Consider the following 26,501-nt stretch of genomic DNA (forward strand, 5'->3'; position numbering starts at 1 on the left):
TTTATAAAGTTAACATCAAAGAGTTAAGGAAGAGGGAAAAACTAGTGTTCTAAGAGAGGAAAAGTTAAAGTATTTGTGAATAAATTGCTTACTTGTTAATATTTACTGATTTGTTCAATTTGAGAAAACCAAAAGGAAAAACAAATACAACTACATTTCACAGCATCCTGTTGTGTGCACTTCCAAAACAATAACAGCCAAATCTCCATCATACAAAACTTCCAAAATTCCTAAATCCCCAGATGTACTCATTTAGTGCTTTCTGACCAATGTGAGCCTTATTTAAATGCTTATTATGTGGGGAAATATGAAAATAATATGTTAGTAGTATTATGGACTTTCTAAAACTGTAGTTACTCCTATTTACCTGTGTGCCTTATGTCTGAAATGCCCTCTGGGAATTATTGGGTGATGGCAAAAGCTTTCCTTCCTTTGCAGCTGTCAAAATCCAAGATTTTCCTCTTGACCTCTTTTAGATCTTTACTCAAATGTCACCTATGGGTGAGACCTACCTTCCCTTCTCTGTATAAAATAGTATCCCCAGCCCCACCCTCCAAAACTCCCCCATCCCTGATCTGCCTCCCACTCATACTCTTATCGTTCTTCATAGCACTTACTACCATTGAATGTACTATAAATTTTACCTTTTCAAATTGAGGTATAATTCACATATCATACAATTCACTCATTTAGAGCATACAATTCAATGGTTTTTACTATATTCTCAGAGTTGTATAACCATCACTACAATCAATTATAGTACATTCTCATCACCCCCAAAAGAACTCCTGGATCCATTAGTAGCCAATCCCCATTTCCACTCAAACCATCCTACTACCCAACCTTGTCCTAGGCAACCACTAATTTACTTCCTGTCTCTACAGAATTGCCTCTTCCGGGCATTTCATATAAATGGAATCACATGTTATGTAAGCTTCTGTGACTGACTTCATTCACTTAGCATGTTTTCAAGGTTCTTCCATGTTGTAGAGTGTATCATTACTTCATTTCTTTTAATGGCCAAATAACATTCCACTGTGTGGATATACCACATTTTCTTTTTATCAGCTAATGGACATTTGGGTTCTTACCACTTTTTGCTTATTATAAATAATGTTGCTATGAACATTCATGTACAAGTTTTTGTGTGGACATATGTTTTCATTTCTCTCGGGAATTTTATTTAAAAAAAAAATTTTAGGGGGCTGGCCCAGTGGTGCAGTGGTTAAGTTCACACATTCCACTTTGGCGGCTCAGGGTTCACCAGTTCAGATCCCAGGTGCGGACATGGCACTGCTTGTCAAGCCATGCTGTGGCAGGTGTCCCACATATAAAGTAGAGGAAGATGGGCACGGATATTAGCTCAGGGCCAGTCTTCCTCAGCAGAAAGAGGAGGATTGGCAGCAGATGTTAGCTCAGGGCTAATCTTCCTCAAAAAAAAAAAAACAACTTAGGACACAAGCATTGAGAGCCAGCAGTGTGAGGACCCTACGCTGAATAAGTTCTGCAGTGGACATAAAGAGGAGCAGAACTTGATCCTGGGCATCAAGGAGGTAACAACCTAGGGGTGGAGAAGGACAGATATACATTTCAACTCAGAAGTTGGAAAAAATATTTATTGTACCCCTATAGTGGTACTATTCTTAAAACTTTTACTAGTTATGTGCCAAAGATTGTGCGAAGTACTGGGGATAAAAAATATGAATGTTATTGTCCCTGCACATTAAGTGTTTTCAGTGTATTATAGTTCTGTGCAGAAAGTGCTCTGAGAGCACAGAGGAGAGAATGGTTAGTTCTGATGAGGGACACGTACTGGAACCCAGTGTAGAAGAATTTTGACAGGTGGAAACAAGCAGGAAGGGCATTCCACATAAGCAAGGTAGAACAATGGCTACTAGTACCCCTGGGGACAAGAGATAAAGAAAGATATACAGGACTTTGGTTTCTCCAATTCAATTCTGCCATAGCCAGGCCTCTTGCTCAAGGTCCTCGTGAGAAACAAGACAAGACCAGAGGTGTTAGCCACGAAACCCAACGTGGAAACCAGATCATGTATGCAGGGACCGTGGACTCTCCTGTCCCTCTTAGGCAGGCCTGAGCCCTAGTGCCCACACAAGCCCAAAAGCATCCTGCCCTTCCCTCCTGGGGCCCCATGCATCTTACCACTTCAATGGCAAGGAAGAGCCAATTCAAGGAAAAGCCTCTAAGCAGGGGCTGGCCCCGTGGCCGAGCGGTTAAGTTTGTGCGCTCTGCTTCATGGGCCCAGGGGTTTGCTGGTTCGGATCCTGGGCGTGGACATGGCACCACTCATCAGGCCACCTTGACATGGCGTCCCACATGCCACAACTAGAAGGACCCACGACTGAAATATACAACTATGTACTGCAGGGTTTGGGGAGAAAAAGCAAAAAAAAACAAAAAAAGAAGAAGAAGAAGATTGGCAACAGTTGTTAGTTCAGGTGCCAATCTTTAAAAAAAAAGCCTCTAAGCAAAAAGAGGAGAAATGAGTTTTTTCCCCCCAAGATATAGAACAGAGCTAGCCTCATTAACTTGCTAGTTAGGATCACCAATCAAATGTGAGAATTGTTTTAACTGCTGCGAGAAAGCACAGACTGATTTAATGTTGATGGAGTGTGTCTCAGGCACTACGCTAAACAGCTGAACACCAAGGATACACAATCTTGTTACCACAAACTGTTATTTAAGTCCTATTTTACTGGCAAGAAACCAAGGCCATAGACAGGAGGAGCCACGGAACCCAGGCACTATGGCCAGAGGACACGCTCTTGACCATTCATTATACAATATAACTTTGGCAAAGAACTGAATTGAGAGAAAGTATTGGAGGAAAAGAAAGCTCAAAGACATGAATCCAATGAGACTGGCTATACAGATGTTCAGACTTTTCAAGTTCTTTGCATGTCTCCATTCCTTAAACCCCTTGAGTCCCAGCCTTAGGGAGAGGGTAACGAATACTATGCAGTCTAGTGTGGTTGCCTAATTTTCCAATACCTAGAGCTAAGATGACTGACTTCTAGACAATAATCTCAAGTGCTGGTACTAATGCTGCCTTCCAGGCCCGTAGCTCAGATGAGTCAGCATTGTCTACTTTTATAGAGTTCTATTCTGTCTTATATCTCAGTTCTGATAACTGCGTGTAGGGCATTCTGTGATGAGCTGCCCCAATCCCTCTTTTAGGACCAAGACATTCATTCTCCCAGCTGCCGGAAGTGTTGGCTGCTAAAGACACATCTGAATCCCTCTGTGGGAATTGCCATCAGCCAAAGGGATCTGCCACTACTGCACATCCATTAGAATGGCCAAAATCCAGAATACTGACAACACCAAATGCTGGTGAGGATGTGGAGCAACAGGAACGCTCATTCACTGCTAGTGGGAATACAAAATGGTACAGCCGCTTTGGAAGACTGTTTGACAGTTTCTTACAAAGGGAGCTGCCACATCAAGGTGATGATCTCTCTCTGTGGGCAGACCTCCAGTAACTGGAAGATGCAGAGATACAATGGGCCACCCCTTGCCTCAACTCTAAAGGGTCATCCCAGTCCAGAGCTTCCAGCAGGAATGGCTGAGGACTCTGTTAGAAAAGTACCACTGTTGAATAGCTCTCTATGCCCATTCTCGCTTCCCTCATTCTCTTACAGATGTTGTTCTCAAAAGCACTCCTCCCAAATTCTCTTTATGCAAATCATTGCTTCAGATCCTGTTTCCCAGGAGACCTAACCTCAGACAATTGGTATGGAAGCAGATTATAAAATGATGTTTTGGAGCTGGATCACCTTCTAGCCAGCTGTCAATGAGGACGCTGTCATGGAACGTCAGTGGAATACTGATAGTTCCTAGCATGCTATGCAGGTACAATTGTTAAAACTTTTACTGTGGGTGAAAGGGAAGAGAATGCACTGGTGGAGCAACATCAGGAGTTTGAGAATGTTAATGGAAGCCATAATTATAAGGACTATGGAATCAGATGGTTCTTGCTGAGTCTTATCTATTCACTGGCCATAAGATAAAGAGAGGCTGAGATGATTGATTAATCACCAATTTAAGGTGAAGTCAGACGGCCTTCAACGCCAGAAGGCCTCCATTGCAGCACATGAAGACTCATTTCCTGCTGAAAGACAGAAAAAACTGAGCTCCAAGTGAACTGAGCTCCACTAAAAGTAATGGAGTACCAGAGAAGGTTGAGTTCTCAGCCAGAGCAGGATTGCTAAACCAAAGTCAGGCTCTGATTGGGAAGGAGTGAGATCCTGAGACTTGGGATGGGAACATCTTGGTTGATACATTTGAAAATATTGAATGCCCAGATTCCCCTGAACCCTCTGAGCTCACTTCTCCCCATTAAAGGCTAAAGTCCCTCCATGTTTGGAGATGATGCATAGGCTTCTGCCTTGGAAGACTACACCCACCACTGCTGAGGATCTACTCCATACTCCCTTCTGGACACCACTCCAACAAATAGGGTTAAGACACAACATGATCCAGCCAGAGAAGTATGGGGTCAGCTAAGGGAGGACGAGGACATTGAAGGAGTAGCCAACATGTACTGGCAGGAGCTGGGAAAGTTTGTTTGGGAATGGATACCGACAGTGCTGGATCAGAGAGTGGAATATAAAGTTGGATAAGGGAGAGTTTATCAGTATGGCAAGAATTCAATCCCTTATGTGCATGACGTACATGACCCTTTGCGATATGGATTTGCATGTCTCTCCAATCTGAGGTTTTGTCCCAATTTGCCCCCTCTATTCCAGCCATACCAAGCTACCTAGATCAAGATTTCTTACCCCTCTATAAAACCACTAACAACTCACTGCCTGGAATGTTTACACTCCTCCATCTCCCATTCTACCCCCGCCTTAGGTGCCTATAGCCTACTTCTATTTCATAACCCAGCCATCCGGGAATTTTATCTGCCAACTGAAGTAGAAATTAAGACATCCTTTTTGGGGAAAAATTTGGCAATACTGAGAGCCTTAAAATGTTTACACATCTTGACTCAGGAATCTCACTTTTCCCTGAGGGGAAAAATCTGAAATATAGGTAAAAATTTATGCACAAAGACACCAAGAACGGTATATTTATTATTATAAAAAGTAATGTGACCCAAACATCTGAAAGTATAGGTTTACGGAAATTACATCCATACAAAGAAAATGTATGCAGCTGTTGAAAATGATGTGTTTAAATAACTTGCAATGATAAGAAAATGCTTATGATATACTAAATAAAAAACAAAATTAAGAATTTAATACAATCTAAACTTTGTAATAACGTGATAGGAACAAATATTGAAAGAAAATACTCCAAAATCTGAGAGTATGTAGTTATGGCCAGGCATCGGAAGTACAGCTGATTTAAATTTTCTTCTTTCTTATGCTTTTCTGTATTGTCTAAACTGGCTCAGGGAACAGATATTGCTTTTACAATCAAGTCTAAGCTTAAGTACCACTTCTTCTGGGAAGAATGGTCCTTTTTTCCCACAACATGGATTAAAATGTATATATATATCTATATCTATATCTCAATTTTTTTTTATCATGGTCCTTACCAAACACAATCATCGATTGAGCCATCTGCACCCTTCTCTAGGATTATGAGGATAGGAATTTTGTCTTTTATTTCTATGTCTTTGGTATCTATGCATCGCCTGGCACATAGCAGTTTCCTAACAAATACTGGTTTGCATTGTTTTTTTGAGGTGGACTGCTGTTTTTGAACTTTTGACTAGGACAAGCTGTCTCTCATTCTGAACCTAAGAATAAAAACCCTGCAGTTTATTAAAAAACAAACTTTTTGAAGAAATGCTAGACTAATGGATTTTACTTTTGGTGAGAGAAATCTGTAGTTAGGTATCATTTTAAGCAAAGCCCAGGATTCCTGACAGAAGGAATAAACTTAGAGTCAAAACATGATGAATGTTGTAAGTATTCCCTGAACTATAGTAACACAATATTCATACTAATATTTTCCTCAAAATAAACTCCAAACCTAACACTGTGTCCTTCCAGATGAGTGTGAGGGAAGGCAGGTGTTTTCCCAGGGCTGCTGTTCTCCGTGGGAGCCGTGAGCCCCAGTGCTTCACAGCTAGACGGTAAACAAAAGTTATTCCAATTGGCTCAATGGACTTTGAGCAGTAAAATAACAGGGAACGAGTGGTCTCCGTTCTTCTCCAAAATGTATTATCCTGAGCAGACTTTTACTGTGAAAGTGTTCATAGTTTGCACACATGACTCCCAGCTGGAAATTTGCGTCCAGTTTAACAATTACATAATATAATCTTCTATGTGAGAATTTTGAGCAGCACAACAGACACATCAAAATGGACTAACCTACCCTTCTCGGCAGAAAGCGAGCACCTTTTTTAAAATGTAAAGGAAATTTTATTTTGGGAACCGTGTGAATAGGTTGGGGGAAAATCTAGGTCGCTGCATTTGTCTCCAGAGTTTCCTCTGCTAATAACCACAGTGTTCCAGTTACCATCGCCTCCCAGTATAAAAACAAATTTTCTTTCAGGCTGGGTTTGCGCAGATACGCTTGTGTGGGTGGCAGGTGGCGCATTTGGTAGGGCGCCATGACCTGGAGGGTGACTCACAATTACCCTGAAAACGCAGGAGGACCGTGAGGGAGAGAAAGCCGTATCGGGCGGTGCTGAGGAGAGAGGGGTGGGGTTAGAGAGCGCGCCCGGGGCGTGAGCATCACCTCGAGGGGGTATCTCGCTGACCTCCACACGCTCCACCCCGGCCCCCATTGCCCCGCCCCTACGCCGCGCCCCACAACACCACGCCCCTCACTCACGCCCCGCCCCAAACCCTGCCCCTCGCCCTCACACCCCGCCCACAACAGCCCGCGCCGCAGCTCGCGCCCCGCCCCAAGACCCCACCCCTCGCTCTCATGCCCCGCCCCCAACACAACGCCCTCGCGCCAGGTCCCCCAACATCCCCCCCCTCCCTCCTAACGCCCCGACCACCCGCAAGGCCCCGCCCCCAGCTCAGCCCGGCGGGCCGGCCCTCGAGCCGCGGCGCGCGTTGGGCTCACCTATTGGCCGGCGCGGCTCAGGGCGGGAAGCGTGGCTAACGGCTGCCACGGGCCCTCGGCGCGCTGAGGAGATGGCGTCGGGGCCCAGCGCTGTGGTGCCCGAGGACTCAGTCCGAAGCCTCAGCCCCGGCAGGCGAGGCGAGAAGGTCTCCCCGCCCGCCCGGGGCTCGGCGGAGCCGGGGCCCCTGAAGGGCACCCGGAGCACCGCGTCCCCGGTGCGGTCGGTGATGGCATCCCCTCGGCCCGTGAAGGGGAAAGCGGGCCGGGAGGCGGCCCGGCGGCGGCTCCAGCTCCCACCCGCCTCTGAGGCCGAGGGCCCCGGAGAGGGGGCCGGGGAGGAGGAAGAGGAGCCCCTTCTCTCCGTGCCCGAGGAGGAGGAGGAGGCGCAGCCGCTGCCCCCGCTCTCCGTGTCCCCCATGAGGGGCATGTGGCGGGGCGAGAAGGTGGCGCTGTACTGCGACGAGGTGCTGCAGGGCTGTAAGGTGAAAAAGCGAGCGGGCGGGCGCGAATCGGGCGCGCGGTCCTCAGGGGAATCGGCCCTTCCGCTCAGGGGGACGGGGACACAGGGCACCGAGAAACCTGCATTTCCAGAAGTTCAATTTACTCAACTCTTAGGGGGCTTCCACCTGACTAGAGACGCCCAGGCCCTGTCCTGAAGGAGTTTCTGCTAGATTTTCCGTGAGATGGAAAATGTCAGGCGTGGGGACAGCTCTGCCCGTGTCTTCCTAGCGCTCCTAAAGATGGGCATAGACGGGCTTGATCAGTCCCCGGGCATGCGTCTCGGTGTTGGCATCTGACACTTCGTGCCCAAACCTAAGAATAAGGTTGCTGAGGTTTGACTTGTCTGCCGCAATACTAAAAACGTCTGCACTGTAGGACTGGTTCCCAGACGGCAGTCTCGGCTACGGAATGAGGTTTTGTATAGAAGACGCGTGCCTGGTACCACTGAACAGACCCAATGTCGTAGGCTGCTAATCTGTTTGGTTTTAGAGAAGTTGTAGCAGAAGAATGTTTGTACGAGCATATTCATTGCAGTGTTATTTAAAAATGAAAAATTAGAGACTAAATTTCCAACTATGGGGGCAGTAAAGGGCTTGTGGTGGCTTCACATAATGGAAACCAGTGCAGCTGTAAAAATTAAGTTTTCAAGAGCTATGGATATGCTATAATGACAAGTAAACCAATCAGAAAACAAAACATATGGTTCGTATGTATGGGTGAATGTATGCATAGAAAAAAGATTGGAAGGAAATACACCAAAATATCAAAATGGCTGTTCTGGCTGCCAGGAGTAGGGGTGATTTTTGTTTTCCTTATATTTTCTGTATTTTTAGGATTTTCTGTAGGTTAACCATATTTTTTAATCAGAAGAAGATTTTATTTTTAAAAGCATTGTTACCATAAAACTAGGATAGTATTAATGACCAACTTATATCTGATATTGAAGGTTGGGAGGATGTGAGGTTTCTGAAAGGCAACTGAAAACTGCTTTTATAAATTGTTGTATCATTAATCGGACAGGGTCTAATGACTGAGTTTCATAATAGCTTAGATTATTAATCATCCCTCAGGTAGCTGAATTTAAATTTAAAAAATCTAATGGGCAAATATATGTGTGTATATATATATATATTTTTTTTTTTGCAGAGGAAGATTTGCCCTGAGCTAACATCTGCTGCCAATCTTCCTCTTTTTCTATGTGAGCCACCACCATGGCATGGCCACAGATGAGTGGTGTAGGTCTACACGTGGGAACTGAACCCAAGCTGCCAAAGCTGAGGGTGTGGAACTTAACCACTAGGCCACTGGGGCTGGCCCATCAAATGGGCAAATATTTATTGAATGGAGTGCTTTTTTTTTTTTTTTTTTTGGTGAGGAAGATTGGCCCTGAACTAACATCCATTGCCAATCTTCCTCTTTCTGCTTGAGGAAGATTGTTGCTGAGCTAACATCTGTACCAGTCTTCCTCCATTTTGTATGTGGGATGCCACCACAGCATAGCTTGATGAGCGGTATCCAAACTCATGAACCCTGGGTCACCAAGGCAGAGTGCACAAACTCCACCACTATGCCACCAGGCTGGCCCCTGGAGTGCTATTTAAAATTTTTATGTACTGAATTTATTTTAAATAGGTCATTACGTCTTTAAAGTTCAGGAAAAATAATTACTATGTTTTTTAATATGATAATTACAGTGTCTTTATATCTATAATTATGGTTCTTTCTGCTCAGTTGATAAATAAAACAAATTACTTAAAACAAATAAGTTGATGTGTCATCTCTGAATTACTCTATGGAGTGAATAGATCTCTTTTTAGCTTTAATTTTTAATGTTTCTAATGTTTTCCATTAAATATAGATTCAGTTAAAACCTATTATTTTCTGGATATTTCATTATTTAAGAGTATATTGGTTCTGTATTTAAATAGAAATCAATAAAAATATTTTTATATAAATATATAATTTCATATATTTATACATATATATTTTTTTCTTATGCTAGGCAGAAGATGCTGATGAGGCTATGAGTAAATATCTATCAGAAAAATTAAAATTGAAAGACAAATGGCTTGGAGTCTGGAAGACTAATCCTGAGTTATTCTTTGTGAAATATGAAGAAGCTTCTATCCCTTTTGTTGGTATACTCGTTGAGGTAAATAATTTTTACCTGATCTTTGTTCTTTTGGATGAAATTGTCAGTTTTTTTTAAGACCAAAATATGTCCTTATTAATTTGGGGCTTTGACACTTAAACAGAAGTGGACAAAAGTTTATGTCTATTTTAAGTTTGTAAGCAAATTAATGGCATAAAAAGAAGATAAGGAGGGATATTAGCACCCATTTACTTGTAAATAGTTATCATGAAGTGGGATCTAGTAGTATCAGACAGTATTTATTAACCTTGTTCCAATTGCTCAAATAATATAAAAACAACAAAAGTAGATTTCTTAAAAATTAGTAATTTAAGCTTTAACAAACTTATGGCTTCTTTTTTCATCATTTCCCTTTAACCCTTTTTTCTTTTTTTTGAGGAAGATTAGCCCTGAGCTAACATCTGCTGCCAATCCTCCTCTTTTTGCTGAGGAAGACTGGCCCTGAGCTAACATCTGTGCCCGTCTTCCTCTACTTTATATGTGGGACGCCTGCCACAGCATGGCTTGCCAAGCGGTGCCATGTCCACACCCGGGATCCAAACCAGCGAACCCCTGGTCGCCAAAGCGGAATGTGTGAACTTAACCGCTGTGTCACCGGGCCAGCCCTCCCTTTAATCTTCATTTATCTAAATGATGAAGTTTAGTTAGATTAAGAAAAAATGAAATTTCTAATTGAAATTTCTTTAGTTAGAAAAAAATGGATCAGAAAGCTATTAGTAAAATTTGAAATTTTTTCCTATGAAAAGTACCCTTTTAGTATAATACATCAGCTTCCAAGTCTTCATCTGATAAGATTTTGCTTTTTGAGGTTTGTAGGTTAAATATTGTGGCATATTTGGTGTTATAAATTTGATTCCTTTAAAGGTCAATTATTCTTGTATAGAAATTAATATTTACAGTCACAAGTGGTACCCCTGCCTCAGATAGATATTTCAAATCTGTAGTTTTGGTCACAAGAAAAACTTGAAACTCAATACATTGCACACCACCTGAAAACAGTTCAATTTTATGTCCTATGGAAAAGTAAGTATTTCTATAAAAAAAACAAGTAAAAGTATTTTTATAAAGAATGGCATATTTTCAATCATAGAGACTACAAAAGAATGTGAAAGAGTCTTGGGATTAATTTTTTAATAATACTCTATTTTTAGTGTTTGAGGTTTGCTCAACCTCAGATTTTGAGTAGCTTTTGCCTGGAACTTTCATAATGTCTCTGGACTTTTTTCATGTGGATAACATAAGAGAAGGTGGACCATATCAGTGTCTTTAAACATTTTTTTTTAGCAGTATAAGTTTGGGGGTTTTCTTTGGTCAAATTTCATGTGGAAGCCCAGCATATACAATACATTAAAGCGGAACATTTCTAATCGAAATGAGAGGATGAGAGGTAGTATCCTAGCAATTGCTTGGCTTCAACACCTCATAATAGCCCCTACACTCCTTAAAACTTTTAAGATTCCTAAAGTTACTGGAAAGTCACTGGATTAGTTTATCTAAAAATTCCATCAAGTTTTAAGGTTTTACATATAACACATTATTTGCTGTCTTCCTTATTCCAAAAACAAACAAGATTACAGATAATAGATTGTTTAGAATCCTCTAGGGTCTGCTAATGTTCTTTAAACCTTATAAAGGTAAGGAGAAAAGGGAGAATGGGAAAAAGTAGAATAGTATGTTGGCCATTCTAATTCTTTGAATTATGTGGCACTGAGACTAGCTCTTGGGACCTCTTAAGGCAGTGCTGCACAATTCAGACTTCGTTTTGTCTGCCTCTGCTTCTTTAGTCTTACTTAGACTGAACTATCAACAGTGCTATGTAATGCTCCTTTGTTCTGAAGTCACAATAATTTATTCCCATGGACCTCAATCTCTGTCTTTTTCTTTAAATAATATATTAGTTTTCTATTACTTCTGCAATAAGTTACCACAAATTTGGTGGCTTAAACAATATAAATTTATTATCTTACAATTCTATGGGAAAGAAATCTGACATGGGCCTAATTGGGCTAAAATCAAGGTGTAGGCAGAGTTGCCTTCCCTTCTGGAGGCTTTAGGGGAGAATGTTTTTCCTGCCTTTTCCAGCCTCTATAAGCTGCCTCCATTCTATAACTTCTGGCCCCCTTCTTCCATCTTCCAAGTTCTTCTCACACTGTATCTCTCTCGTACTCTGCAGGCTGGAAAGGTACTTGCCTTTTAAAAAGACTTGTGATTAGAATGGGCGCAACTGGGTAATCCGGGATAACTTCCATATCTCAACTCCTTAACCTTAATCACATCTGCAAAGTCTCTTTTGCCATGTAAATTAATATATTCATGGGTTCCAAGGATTAGGGCGTGGACATCTTTGGGGGCCATTATTCTGCCTACTACAGATTGACACAACAACAAACAAACAAAGAAAAAAAACTTGGAAACAATATTTGACTGGAAAGAAATCTAGCATATTCTTAATCTTGGTTACAGAGTGGTCCAGAAGTTAAGGAAAGTTTTAACCTCTGTAGAAACTAATTTGGAAAAATAAATTAAGAATTTTAAAATAGTTCACTCATTATATGTCAGTCGTATCTCAATAAAGCTGATGTTGACCTTAAACAAATAGCCAGTTATTTCTATAGCAAAAATGCATTTATTCAGGATCAGCAAAGAATTGCAATTCTAGGTCTGCAACCATGGTGAGGGCCACGTGCAAGTCCCCCAGCAGCAAAGGAGGAGAAACTCTTACAGAGGGGAAGAGGAAGTTGAGAGGGCTGTTGTATTGGAGGGATTGAGAGTTCTGTGTGTACTGGTTTTTCATGGGCTGAGTTGTGCCAGTGTGTCATTGGCTGAGCTTCTTACCGTCAGGAAGAGGAAGTCTTTCTTCCTGTTGGGCTCTGCTATTGATGTAGGGTGTGAGAGCTCCCCCTTTGCCTCCCAACTCCAATTTAATGAGGTTTCTGTTTATTAATTTGACACTGGGGAAAAATTTTAAAAATAAAAATAAATAAATAGACCCCACTGCACAGTAAAGTAAATTAAAATTAAAAGGTTCACTTTATTTCTAGAAATGTATTCTATAGAAATCAGAAATGCAGAAAAAAGATGTATGTATTAAGGTGACCACAGTGATATTTATGAAATAAAAATTTGGGAATACCATAAAAGTTTAATAATAGGAGGCTGGTCAAATAAATGATAGATCTATCCATGAGATAGAATATTATGTAGTCATAAATCTTAGATTAACAAAAACACTTGTAATGATTTAGAAAAGTGCTCATTGTGTATGTAAAATAAAATAGACGACACAAAGCTAGTTATACAGTGTGATCCAACTATGTAAATTACATAAATACTTAGGAGTAGAACTGGAAGGTAAAGAGCAAAAAGTTAACAGTGGTTGTCTCTGGTGAAAGGATTATGGTTGATTTTAAAAATTCTGTACAAAGAGCATAGCTAGTCACTATCAATAAGCTTTTTTGTTGAAACCCATCCCCACTTTTTTGTCAACATGCTTTAGAATTTTGCTTAAATCCCTTGATCAGGCTTAGAGAATCCTTAATTTGGAGTTGTTTAAGAGAAGTCTCAGTGGATTCTGGAAACTGGTTGTTTACCAGATTCTACTATATGATAGTTCTAAAGAGGGAAATAGTCACTTTGAGCTGCTCTCAACATTCACATCTTACATCGTGGCTATTTCCACATACTTCCAACTCCAGTAATAGACTTCTTGGTTTTAAAGCCTGTTCTGTAACTTGCTTTCTGAACAAATTAGGAGGCATTTAAATTCACATTTTGGACTGCTTGGGACCCTTCTCTTTCCTCTAGCTGCTGCTCTGTCTCTCTCCTTTATTTCATTGTAAATGTCCCCAAAATAGTAGTTTATATTAAATTAATAGCCTCAATTTCCTTACCTTCTGTCTATCCATTTGTTATTAAGTGTTTTTAGTTTTATCAGTGTTACTCATGCGCATAATTTTTAGAGTCAATAGAATTACAACTTTTGTTATGAAACAATGCAGTCGCCCAACCTCTATCCACCTTTGCTGTCATTTCCTATATTTTCCAGGTGCAGTTTCGACCAGTTTAGTTAATTATTATAATTAATTCTCTATCTCCAAGTATCATGCTTATATTGCTACTTCTTGATTTCTCTATTTTAGCTTTTACATATAGCCTCCTACTATGGAAAATGGGGATTTAGATCTTCTGTATATCATCACCACTACTATTCACTGTTCTACCTCATAGTCGTATTTTCTACATGCTCCCATCTTCTCAAAATACTTAAAAAATAATTTTGATTTGATCAGATACTGAGTGTTTACCTTCATAGATAGATAAAATTCACTTCATAGATAGATAAACTAGTGTACTATGGTTAATTTTCCTCTCCTAGACATTTAAAAATTTTTTTCTAGAGTTAATAACCTTGTTTTTTCATTGTGTTAATTTTCTCACTAGTTTATCCCAAAATTTTTCCTCAATCATGTAAATCTTCTCACTATATTCAGACATGTCTGTCAGTTTTGTCTTCTTAAATAAGTATCTCTTGCATCCTTCTGATCTACAATGTAGATTGGTGATCTCTAGACCTGTTAGATAGCTATCCTTTTGAGATCTCCCTCCATCATCATCCTAGGAATTCCTTTCACCATTCTCTTCTGCAAATAACCTATTTCCCAGAATTCCTGTCTTTCTTTTTTCTTAGTTTATGCTCTCAGTTTGGCCAGGGACCTTATCCTAATAGCAGATAAAATTATGGCAATCTTGTGTGCTTAAAAATATCTTTACAGTATTTTCCTATTTATTTGGTAGATTGACTGGGTACATGAATTCAAGGTTCAATTTCACGCCCAGAATTTGGAAAATACTATTTCATTGTCTTCAAGGTTCTGGTGTTGCTGGTTGAGGAGCCAGCATCATTGATCCTTTGATAATACCTATATATTTTTTTCTCTCTGAAAACTTGTAGGAGCTTCTCTTTGTCCCCAGAGTCCTCCACCACATGACAGCAAAGAAATTTTTATTAGTTTTTTTTAATTTTTAATTTTTTAATTTTTAATTTTTTCCGACGAAGATTAGCTCTGAGCTAACATCTGCCAATCCTCCTCTTTTTTTTCCTGAGGAAGACTGGCCCTGAGTTAACATCCGTGCCCATCTTCCTCTACTTTATATGTGGGACACCTACTACAGCGTGGCTTGACACATGGTGCCATTTCCGCACCTGGGATCCAAACTGGTCAACCCCTGGCCGCTGAAGCAGAACGTGCGCACTTAACCGATATGCCACCAGGCTGACCCCAAGAAATTTTTAAAAAGGTAGCTGAGGACAAGAGATGGGAAAGGAGGCAATAGCAACAAAATTTAGAAGGCATAAAACAGATAAATAAGTGGCAACTGACTTAGAACTGAGAAAGTTGACTTCTAAGTTTGTAGTAGGGAAAGCTAAAAAAAGCTTTGATTTACATAGCATAACTCCAAAGGCTCAGGAATTGACTGTACTTAGAACTCTAGAAATAGGGTTGAAGATGGAGCTAAGAAAGAATAATTGCTTGAAAGCTATTTGGGAAACAGGGACTTCCTTTTCCAGGAAGATGGAGTGGAAATACTTTTCTCTATTCCTCCTACCAAGTACAACTATAAACCCTGGACTGGGGCCAGCCCTGTGACATAGTGGTTAAGTTCGGCATGCTCTGCTTCAGTGGCCCAGGTTTGCGGGTTTGGATCATGGGCATGGACCTACACCACTCTTCACCCATGCTGTGGCAGTGACCCACATACAAAGTGGAGGAAGATTGGCACAGATGTTAGCTCAGGGTAAATCTTCAGAGTGAACAACAACAACACACCTGGATTATATATATAAAGCAAACAGGAAGACTCTGAAAGGTGGAGAGAAGGCAGATTGGCTAGGGACCTTGTGACCCAAGGAATTACATGACGGTGAGTTTCCTGGGCTTTGCTTCGTATATCCCAGAGGAGCTGGCAACAGGGAAACACCAAAGAGTGTAGAGCCCCCCCAGAAAAAGTCCCCTCCAAAGCCTGCTTTCTCTAGCCAAAGGACCTGGAAAGGGGCAGCCAATAACTCAGGAAAAAACTGTTCCCCCTCCCTCTCCTCTGCAGGAAAAGACGAAGTGAAGAGCTTAGACTTCCACCCTTGCCTAGTTATAACAAAGCACACTAACCCCACTGCCACAGTGGTGTTAGAGAAGACCTAGTGGGAAGAAAATGGAGAGCTGAGTGATAAGAAACTTCCCCAAGCCCCATGGTGTCAATGTAGACTAAATGGGAAGCCTAGACTACCACCCCCACCTGTAAGGAGAGACTCCTTCCACTCCCTATGGTGTCAGAAACAGTGCAGCAGATAACCAGAACTTTCACCACCACTGCATGGTGTTAGTGGAGACAATGTGGGAGCGGTAATGAGGTACTCCTCTCTCTCCCAGCCAGGGTGGTATCAGTGGAGTTCTAATGGGGAACCTGAACTCTGAAGAGCAGTAATGCATGTATAATACTGATTTAAAAAATAAAAACTAAAATTTTTTTAAAATATAAGGCTCTATCAAATTTTATATTTACTTTTGGGAAATATGTTTTTGTTATGCCACTAATATGGATTGTAGATCACTTATATTCAAACACCCAGCTTTAAACTGTTATTCTATTTTTCCTACTTTTTTTCTGTCCCATAACTTCCTTGAAAAATAAAATTATATTAAATTGATATAAAATTTGTACTTCAAAGTTTAGTTAGGGATTTGAGGATATTTCCTATATTTAAATGATTATTGTCATATATATTGATGCTGTAACACTTAGTGATATTTAAAATGTTTCTTTACCTAAATTTTCCTAAAAATACTTTTTATTGGACATGAACTTGAAATTTTACAAAATTGATTATTGGAAATGTTTGTGTAATTTTTAGTTTTGTATTAATATTTAATATAACATTAAATCTTTTAAAGACTTTATTTTTTAAGAGAGCTTTAGGTTCACAGCATAATTAAGAGAAAGATACAGAGATTTCTTGTATACCCCATGCCCCCACACATGTAAGCCTCTCCCGTTATCAACATCCCCTACCAGAGTGGTACATTTGTTATAATTGATGAACCTTGAACATTGACACAGCATAATCACCCAAAGTCCATAGTTTACATTAAGGTTCACTCTTGACGTTGTACATTCTATGGGTTTGGACAAAATGTATAATGACATGTGTCTATCATTATAGTATCATACAGAGTATTTTCACTGCCCTGAAAAGCCTCTGTTCTCCACCTATTCACCCCACCCAACCTCTGGCAACCGCTGGTCTTTTTACTGTCTCCATAGTTTTGTCTTTTCTAGAATGTCATATAGTTGAAATCTTATAGTATGTAGCCTTTTCAGATTGACTCCTTTCACTTAGTAATGCGTAAGATTCCTTCATGTCTTTTCATGGCTGATGGCTCATTTCTTTTTAGTGCTGAATAATATTCCATTGTCTGGATGTACCGTTGATCCATTACCTACAAAGGATGTCTTTGTTGATTACAAGTTTTGGCAGTTAGGAATAAAGCTGCTATAAGTAGCTTTAGGGTAAATAGCTCTATTAGGTCAATAAAAATAAAGAATTTTATTGGACATGTACTTGAAAATTTTCAAAATTTATTATTGGAAATGTTAATTTTTTTCAGCTTTATTAAGGTATAATTGACAAAATTGTAAGATATTTGAAGTATATAATATGATGGTTTGATATACATTGTGACAATATTTCCCCCATTGAGTTAATTAACACATCCATCACCTCACATATTTACCCCCTTGTTTTGGTGAGAACATTTAAGTTCTCTTTTAGCAAATCTCAGTTATATAATACATTATCAACTGTAATGACTATGCCATACATTAGATCCTCAGACTTTATTCATCTTAAACTGAAAGTTTGTACCCTTTTACCAACTTCTATTAATTTTTAATTTTGTGTTAATATTTAATATAATTTATCAACTTCTAAAACAGTACTGTCGACTCAGTGGTTCTCAAGCACTGATTTTCAGACAAGTGCTGGAGGTTATTACTATATTGTGATGAAATGAGACAACTAAACACAATATAGTATGTTGTTTACCAAGCAAAATTTATTCAACTTAAGGACTTTACTCTTTGATTGTGTCCTTGCTACTTTTTTTTGGTATTTGGATAGCCTCCTTTATTTACAAATGATGTAATATAGATAGTAGGATTTTTTAAAACATACTTTCATGGCAAAGTTAGTCCAAAATTAAAAAAAATACTACTGTTCTATAAAATCCAAAAGTCTGGCACCTCAAACTTAAAAATAAATAATATGTAATTCCTCTCGTGAACCTTGAAAACTAATGTGTCTAAGAAGTAGGGTTTGATAAATTATGTTGAATTTTATTTCATATTGACCTCTAGTCTCTATGTTGTTAGAGAAGTCATAAAAAATTTAAAAGAAGAAATTTTATAAGTAGCTTATATATGAGAAAAAATCTTTGTGGTATACTTTCATTTGCAATTACAAATTTTATCATATTCATCTTAGGTAACTTGTAAACCACGCCAAAGCGTATCATCTTGTTTCAAAGTTACTGTTTCTGTTGCTGAGCCCTTTTCTTGTAACATTGCAAATATTCCAAGGGATTTGGTTGATGAGATTTTGGAAGAACTCGAGCATAGTGTGCCTCTCTTGGAAGTGTACCCTGTTGAAGGACAAGATTCTGATATACATGATATTGCTTTGGCCTTGGAAGTTGTAAGGTATTAGAGCTTTTTACTTCTGAAAGTTAAAATTATCATATTCAAAAAGTTAATTTAATATGTAAGTTTTGTTCATACAAACACTTTATAAATATTTATTGATTTTTTACTCACTGCTGAATTCAATTTGCCCATTTGTAATGAACATATTTGTAATTCTTTTAAACGTTCTTTTGCAAAAGGATTATATGTGGGCAATGAAAAGTTTACCTTTTTTTTTTTTTTTTTTTGAGGAAGATTAGCCCTGAGCTAACTACTGCTAATCCTCCTCTTTTTGCTGAGGAAGACTGGCCCTGAGCTAACATCCATGCCCATCTTCCTCTACTTTATATGTGGGACGCTTACCACAGCATGGCCTTTGCCAAGTGGTGCCATGTCCACACCCAGGATCTGAACTGGCCATCCCCTGGCCACCAAGAAGCGGAACGTGCGAACTTAACTGCTGTTCAACTGGGCCGGCCCCAGTTTACCATATTTTGATCTTGCATTTTACAAATTAAAAACTTGGTGAATTAAAAAAAATTCTAGAGATAAGTAACTTTAAATTCTGTTTATATTTAAGCATGTTAAATATATTAGACTTCATTTTTCACATTTAAGGGCATTACAAATGCTAGATGTCATCGTCCATATTATGATTGCTTCTTACAAGTTGATACAATTTGAGAGAAGCTATCCAAAACCATAATGCAGAATATTTGAGGGTATGTTTTTGTTTTTCTAATGCTTCCCCTCCTCAATATACAAATTTAATTATAATCTTAAGTATTATTTCTTGGGTAAACAAAATCAAGAGCCAAAATCTATGAAATTTGGAACCTGAATTCTATAGTCCCACTTCAAGAAACATTGTCTTATCTGTAGTAACCTCAAATAGAATCTAGATCATCTAATTGTTACAGTTTTACCTTTAATATTAGTTCACTGAAAGGTCATTTAAAAATATTTTTTTCTTTTTTTTAAAGGGTGAATTTTTTTTTTTTTAAGATTTTATTTTTCCTTTTTCTCCCAAAGCCCTCTAGTACATAGTTGTGTATTTTTAACTGTGGGTCCTTCTAGTTGTGGCATGTGGGATGCTGCCTCAGCATGGCTCAACAAGCGGTGCCATGTCTGCGCCCAGGATTTGAACCAGTGAAACCCTGGGCCGCCAAAGCAGAGTGCCCAAACTTAACCACTTGGCCGCAGGGCCAGACCCTAAAAATGTTTTTCTCAAGAATTAAGATTCATGTAAAGAATTCTGACATGAGAATGTCTTTTTAATTCTATACATGATACTGACTGTTTTTGATCACTTTCATGTTAATTTGATTTATCTTAGGTTTTTTTATGACTTTCTTTGGAGAGACTGGGATGATGAAGAAAGTTGTGAGAATTATACTGCTTTGATTGAAGAGAGAATTAATTTGTAAGTATAGTTAAAAACTTATTGAGCACATTATATGAGATAAACATTGTAACTATATTGATACTTTTCAGGTGGTGTGATATACAAGATGGAACGATACCTGGTCCTATTGCACAACGTTTCAAAAAAACTTTGGAGAAATATAAAAACAAGCGTGTAGAGCTCATTGAGTATCAGAGCAATATTAAAGAAGATCCATCTGCAGCAGAGGCTGTTGAATGCTGGAAAAAATACTATGAGATAGTAATGCTCTGTGGATTATTGAAAATGTGGGAAGATTTACGCCTCCGGTAATAACTTGTTCTATTTTAAATGGAAACAAAAAGATTACATGGTCATTCTTTTATCCTGTCACTTAACTTGTCATTTGTTACCCTGATTGAAATAGGTTGTAAAATTAGATGTCCAATTTATGAGATAAACACAAGATCCAACTACCAATATTGAAAATTATTTTTCTATTAGCTGAATTCACTGAAATCATTTTTTAATGCAAAAAACCTCATAAATCTTGTCCTATCCTTATCTTTCATCTTTACCTTCTTGATTTTGACCAAAGCATAAGAAAAGAGGAGGTAGACTTCCTCCACATACAATATGCAAAGTAAAGAGAGAGTTAATGAATTTGGCTGCCTCATAACTTCTGCTTTTCTGACCAACATAAGTTGATAAGTTGTTTTGATGATAAATAAAACCATGTAGATTTAACCAGCATCATTCTCCAGAATACTTCAAAATGTATTAAAATATTTTTACATACTGTGCAGTAAAAGTATATGTTTCTCTAAGATTCACAACCATACACTGAAGCTTTAAAAAAAAAAAGTATATATTTCTGTCTTTGTTTTAAATAGAGGGGAAACAGGACTTCTTGCTCATGTTCCCAAAATTAATGGAAAATCTTGAATGGAGCCAGAGGACTTCTGACTATTTCATGCTAAATTGTTAAACTCCTTCCTTTGTGTTCTACCTTTACTCATTCTTTGCCTTAGGAATTCTGAGCCATATTTTACTTGTCTAACAATTAACTGTTAGCCTAAGTATTTTCTTTTTCTATTTTATTTCAAATTTGACCTATTTTTTTAATCACTAAGAATCCTATTCTAGTGCCTATTTTTGATGTTTCGTTGTTATTGGGATCCATATAATTTGGAATTACTTTAGGAAGTCAATATAGATAATATTTTTGAAATTAATTTATCTAGAAATCCAGATTCAACTACAGTTGGATTTGAATACAGGTTATCATCACTAGATTTTAGATTCTAATGACATAGGGCATCACAGAGTTCTGTCATCTTAACAGTTATAATCACAGAGAATCTAGTTCTGGGAATGGTGGAGTGATTCAATTGGTAAAACCCTTCCATGGATAACAATCATAAAATCTGGATAAAATATATTAAAAGTATTCAGCTATTTGAAAGCATTATGAAATGACTAAAAGCAGGCAGCAACCAGAAGAGTTTATCCTTGAAATGAATTTATCCTTGTAATGGGTAAGAAATGGGAATTTGTGGCTTTTTGTTCTGAAGGTGCTCACCAATTCTCATAGCTCTGGCAGCAAAAAATGCAGTCTTTCAAGGTGACAAAGGACAGAGTTCAGGGCTGGCAGAGCAGCTGGAAATTTAGGTGGGATATCTTGAAAGTAAGAGAGCTGCAAGAGGAATGACATCCAAAATCTGAGCATAAACTCTGTCCATATCCTTGGCTGACCACTAAAGTATGCTAGCATTGATGGGGAAGAGAAATCTGGGAACCATGCTAAAAAAGGAACCCTGAAACTGAAGCATGCAAGTTGAGAGAACTGAGCAGAGATGTCAGCTGCCACATACCTCAAGGGAAACATTTTAGATTTTGAGGCCAGGCTAGTGAACTGCCTTTTAGAATACAAGACTAACAGTCCTCAGAAGAACATAATAGAATCCAGAATTACTAGAATCCATTATCCAAAATCTTCAGCATTCAACCAAAAATTATTAGACATGCAGATAAACTGGAAAAGTAGATCCATACTCAGGAAAAAAGGCAGTTAATAGAATCTGATTTTGAGTGGACCCAGATGTGGGATTTATCATACAAAGACTTTAAAACAGCTATCATAAATATGTTCAATGAATTAAAGGAGAACATGATTACAGAATTAGAGGAAAATATATTGTTAATAAGTACACAGAATATCAACGGAGAAATGGAAACTATAAAAAAGAACCAAGGACTTCCAGATTCAGCTCTGATATGTGAAGAGCTTGTGAGCTATCACTCCCATCCTTACAACAAGAAAACGGCTGAACAAACTGAAAATGTCTTTCTTAGACCGATCAGAGAACTGAGGTCACAGGGCAAATGGCCACCCTAAAATCTGGAAAGATAGGTAAATTCAAAGAGTCACAGCCAAGATCAGCTTACCTAGAAAGAACCTGCTAGAGCCATAAACTGTAATAACCCTTAAATGATAATTTTGATAAATTGCTGGAGTCTGAGTATAGAAAAGCATGAGAGTGAGAAATTCCTGAGGGGCTACAGTTCTTAGACTCCACACCTTTGTGGGTTTTTATCTCCAGGAATCTCACGAGGTTCTCAGGTGAAGAGCCAGGAAAGATCCCATTATGATTCTGGCAGGAAGAGGGGAAAGTAACCATTGTGAAATACACCCAGACTATCCTCCATGACAAAGATCTGCTCTCCAGGGGCAAAGACTACCAGAGCCTTTTCCCACCTAGGGGAAGGGCATTTCCCTGACTCCAGCCCCCTCTAGCCTTCCTGTCTGGTCAGGGAGGGGGACTAAGCAATGCATGTGAAGGTCACAGTCCAGGAACATAGACCCACTAAAAGACTAATATTTAGTCATAAGATTATAGAACCCTTCCTCTCCACCATACCTTACAGCCACACCAATAGGGCTCCAGTTTAATAACTGGATTATAGCTAAAAGAGCTGCAAACCACAGCCTGTCTAAAGAGGAGTCTTTAGGGAGTCCCAAAGACAACAGAGGAGACAAAAATATGGAAAGTACAGGAATCTGAAGTCTCTGACACCTACAGCTACAGCAAACATTAAACACAGCCCATCTCCTGGCCAGGTTAATATAGAGCTTCACACAAAAGACCTATTCACCTCAGTTCCTATTAGGCAATATGTCATGCCTGGCTTTCAACAAAAAATCACAAGACGTGCTAAAAGGCTAGAAAAAACTAAGTCTGAAGAGGGAGAGCAGACATCAGAACCAATCTCAGGTATGATTTTGGAATTAATCAGATAGGGAATTTAAAATAATTGATTAGTATGTCAAAGGCTCTAATGGAAGAAAGTACATAATGTGCAAGAACAGATGTAAGCAAAAGATGGAAACTAAGAATGAATTAAAAGAAAATGCTAGAAATCAAAAACACTGTAAATAGAATTGAAGAATACCTTTGATGGGCTCACCAATAGATGGGACACAACTGAGGAAAGAATCTGAGCTTGAAGATATATCAATAGAATTTTCTCAAACTGAAATGCAAAGAGAAAAGAAGAATGAAAAAACAGAACAAAACACACAAAAACTGTGGGACCATTTCAAAGGGCATAGCATATGTGTAATTGGAATACCAGAAAAGAAGAAAGAATAAATGCTGTACAAGAAATACTTGAATTAATAGTGAAAATTTTCCAAAATTAAATGTAGACACCAAACCACAGATCCAGAAAGCTCAGAGAACACCCAGCAGGATAAATACCAAAAAATCTATACCTAGGCATATCATATTCAAACTGATGGAAACCACAGATAAAGAAAAAGGCTTGAAAGAAGCTCGGGGAACACCTTACCTGTAAGTGAGCAAGAATAAGTATTACAATGGACTTCTTATAAGAAACCATGCAAACAAGATGAGACAGGAGTGAAATATTCAAAGTGTTGAAAGAAAGAACCACCAAGCTAGAATTCTAGATCCAGTGAGATTATCCTTCAAAACTGAAGAGGAAATGAGCTTTCTTTGACCCCCCTGAAAAAAAAAATGGAGGGAATTTGTCACCAATAGCCTGGCCCTATAAGAAAGGTTAAAAAAGGGGCTGGCTCCATGGCTGAGTGGCCTAGCCCTTTAGCGTGTCTTTAGAGTGGTTAAGATCATGTGCTCCACTTTCGGGGCCCAGAGTTTTGCTGGTTTGGATCCTGGGTGCGGACATGGCACTGCTCATCAGGCCATGCTGAGGCAGCATCCCATATAGCACAATCAGAAGGACCTACAACTACAATATACAACTATGTACTGGGAGGCTTTGGGGAGAAGAGGAAGGGAAAAGAAAATCCTATAATGACGTACTGCTCAGCAATATAAAGAAGCAAATTCCTGATACCCAAAATAACATGATGGATCTCAAAATAGGCTGAGTGAAAACAGCCAGGTACAAAAGAGTACATAGTGTCTTATTCCACTTTAAAATTCCATTTAAAAATTCCAAGAAAGGGAAATCTGACAGAAAGCAGATCAGTGGTTTCCCGGGAGTGGGTGTGGAGCATTGACTGCAAAGATGCATGAAGGAACTTAGTGTGATGGGAATGTTCTGCGTCCTGATTATTGTGACTAAGCTAAATGTGTATACATTTATGAAACCTCATGAAATGTGGTTCACTTAAAATGAGTGTTATGTAAATGATGCCTTAATAAATTTGATTTAAAGAAAACCACTTAAATAGACCTTTGATTTTAAAACTAGGCTTGCATGATAAACTACTGTATTTCCTAAACATAGGATGCTTTACTCTTTGAGCAGCTAGTAATCAGGTATATGGTGAAAAAATGTGTGAGTAGTTCTCTTTCTCAAGATCAAAACCACTTGCTTAAATTGGTATAAAAAAATGTTGACTGGGTTTGATTTTTTTTTTTTAATTTTATTTTTTTCCTTTTTCTCCCCAAAGCCCCCCGGTACATAGTTGTATATTCTTCACTGTGGGTCCTTCTAGTTGTGGTACGTGGGACGCTGCCTCAGCGTGGTTTGATGAGCAGTGCCATGTCCGCACCCAGGATTCGAACCAACGAAACACTGGGCCACCTGCAGCAGAGTGCACGAACTTAACCACTCAGTCACGGGGCCAGCCCCTGACTGGGTTTGATTTTGAAGTGTTAAATGAAACTTTTGCTTTGGAGGGCATTGCTAATATGTTGGAATTCAAATTTTAATAACTTGTATGGTAAATTCTTAGAAACAGTTTCCTGAAATTTTAAGCTTCACAAAATATTTGGTAATTGAAATAAAGCTGAAAAATATTGGTACTAAAGGTACATCCCATTAGCATCAAGCAATAAAGTGCTGCAGAGAATGCAAAAGATTACATCTAAGGTGAATACTGGTAAATCTATATCTACTGGAAAAGGAATGTCCCTTTCGGCTGACAGACAAAATGATAAAAGTTACACTCAAATTTGTTTTCTTTCTTTCGATACAATGAAATGATTAAGGGAGAGGAAACAGGAACTGTAAAGGAAAACAGAAAGAAGAGAAAGAATGGAATTAATTAGAAATGCTGAACAATGAACAATAAAAAAAACATCTACGAGAGAAGCTAAAATTGTTCTGCTGGGAGGCCAGTTGCCAACTGTATCTCTGGAGATTGTACCCTTTGAAACAAAACAATCTGTTAATTGAACGTAGTATCTAAAATTAGGCATATCCCCAAACATTCTTATGCCTCAGTATCACAAACATAACCCACCTCTGCTTTGTGTTGACTCTATAATTTCATGGATTATGATTGTAGTGGGTTGCATGCAGATTTCCAGGTACAAACCATTAAAATGAAAAGATTTTAGATTTCAAGGGTTTAAACACTCAGTTATCTAAAAGATTTTAATCATTCCATTGCTCTCAAGTTGCTCATTGCTCTCAAGGAGCTTAAAATTAGTGAAACCTACTTCTCAAAGATGCTTAGTACCAATTTTTATTTTCTATGTAAGTGTGGTTGTCTTTTCCATGTTAATTTAATGTTAATTTAAAATAAATAAATGTTTTCTACTCTAGAGTTCATGGACCTTTTTTCCCAAGAATTCTGAGGCGTAGGAAAGGAAGAAGAGACTTTGGAAAGACTATAACACATATTGTAGCAAAAGTGATGACTACTGACATGGTAAGAAATACACTTCATTTTTATTCATTTAAGTTTTAGCTGCATATAATCAGAAAAGAAGGTCTTTGAGGGTAGGGTTCTTGTCTGGCATTAATGCCTTATTTCCTCCATTACATCCACCTCAGTGATTGGCATATAATAAGTACTAATTAAATAAGTGTCAAGAACTATTTACTCATACTAACCTTGCTGCTAGGCACCATGCTAGTAGCTATGGGAAGGATGGGAGACAAATATGAGAAAGACTGCTTTTGAAGGAGATAGAATTTGGTTTTTTTGGAGGGACTGGTTCTTTATTTCAAAAAGACACATCAATTTTTAGTACCAAAACGTTGCACTATTGGTTTCTCTTTCTCCCAGTTGGCCCCCAAAGAAACCACACCAAAGGAGAGTACATTTTAAGCCAATAAGCTGCAGGAGGCACACCTGATAGCGCTCACAGAAACCTCCAAAAAGGGAGGATCGGGTAGGGAAAGAAACTTCAGAAGATCAGCACACTGCCAACCCTCAGACTGTAGAGAGCTCTCACA

The 26,501-nt window shown here is 38.8% G+C and overlaps 1 protein-coding gene across 1 annotated transcript in view; it reads left to right on the top strand.

Moving 5' to 3' along the window:
* The first annotated feature begins 6,992 nt into the window (after positions 1-6,992).
* SHCBP1L (SHC binding and spindle associated 1 like) overlaps positions 6,993-26,501 on the top strand; it is a 32,172-nt gene continuing 12,663 nt past the window's right edge. Inside the window, exons 1-6 of the mRNA XM_044758417.2 lie at positions 6,993-7,535; positions 9,557-9,706; positions 18,243-18,457; positions 19,776-19,862; positions 19,934-20,152; positions 25,866-25,971. Of these exons, the coding sequence (XP_044614352.2) occupies positions 7,125-7,535; positions 9,557-9,706; positions 18,243-18,457; positions 19,776-19,862; positions 19,934-20,152; positions 25,866-25,971 (1,188 nt within the window). The 5' untranslated portion in view covers positions 6,993-7,124. The remainder of the gene's footprint in view (positions 7,536-9,556; positions 9,707-18,242; positions 18,458-19,775; positions 19,863-19,933; positions 20,153-25,865; positions 25,972-26,501) is intronic.

The sequence above is a fragment of the Equus asinus genome, chromosome 25, assembly GCF_041296235.1.
Source record: "Equus asinus isolate D_3611 breed Donkey chromosome 25, EquAss-T2T_v2, whole genome shotgun sequence".
Classification (NCBI taxonomy): domain Eukaryota; kingdom Metazoa; phylum Chordata; class Mammalia; order Perissodactyla; family Equidae; genus Equus; species Equus asinus.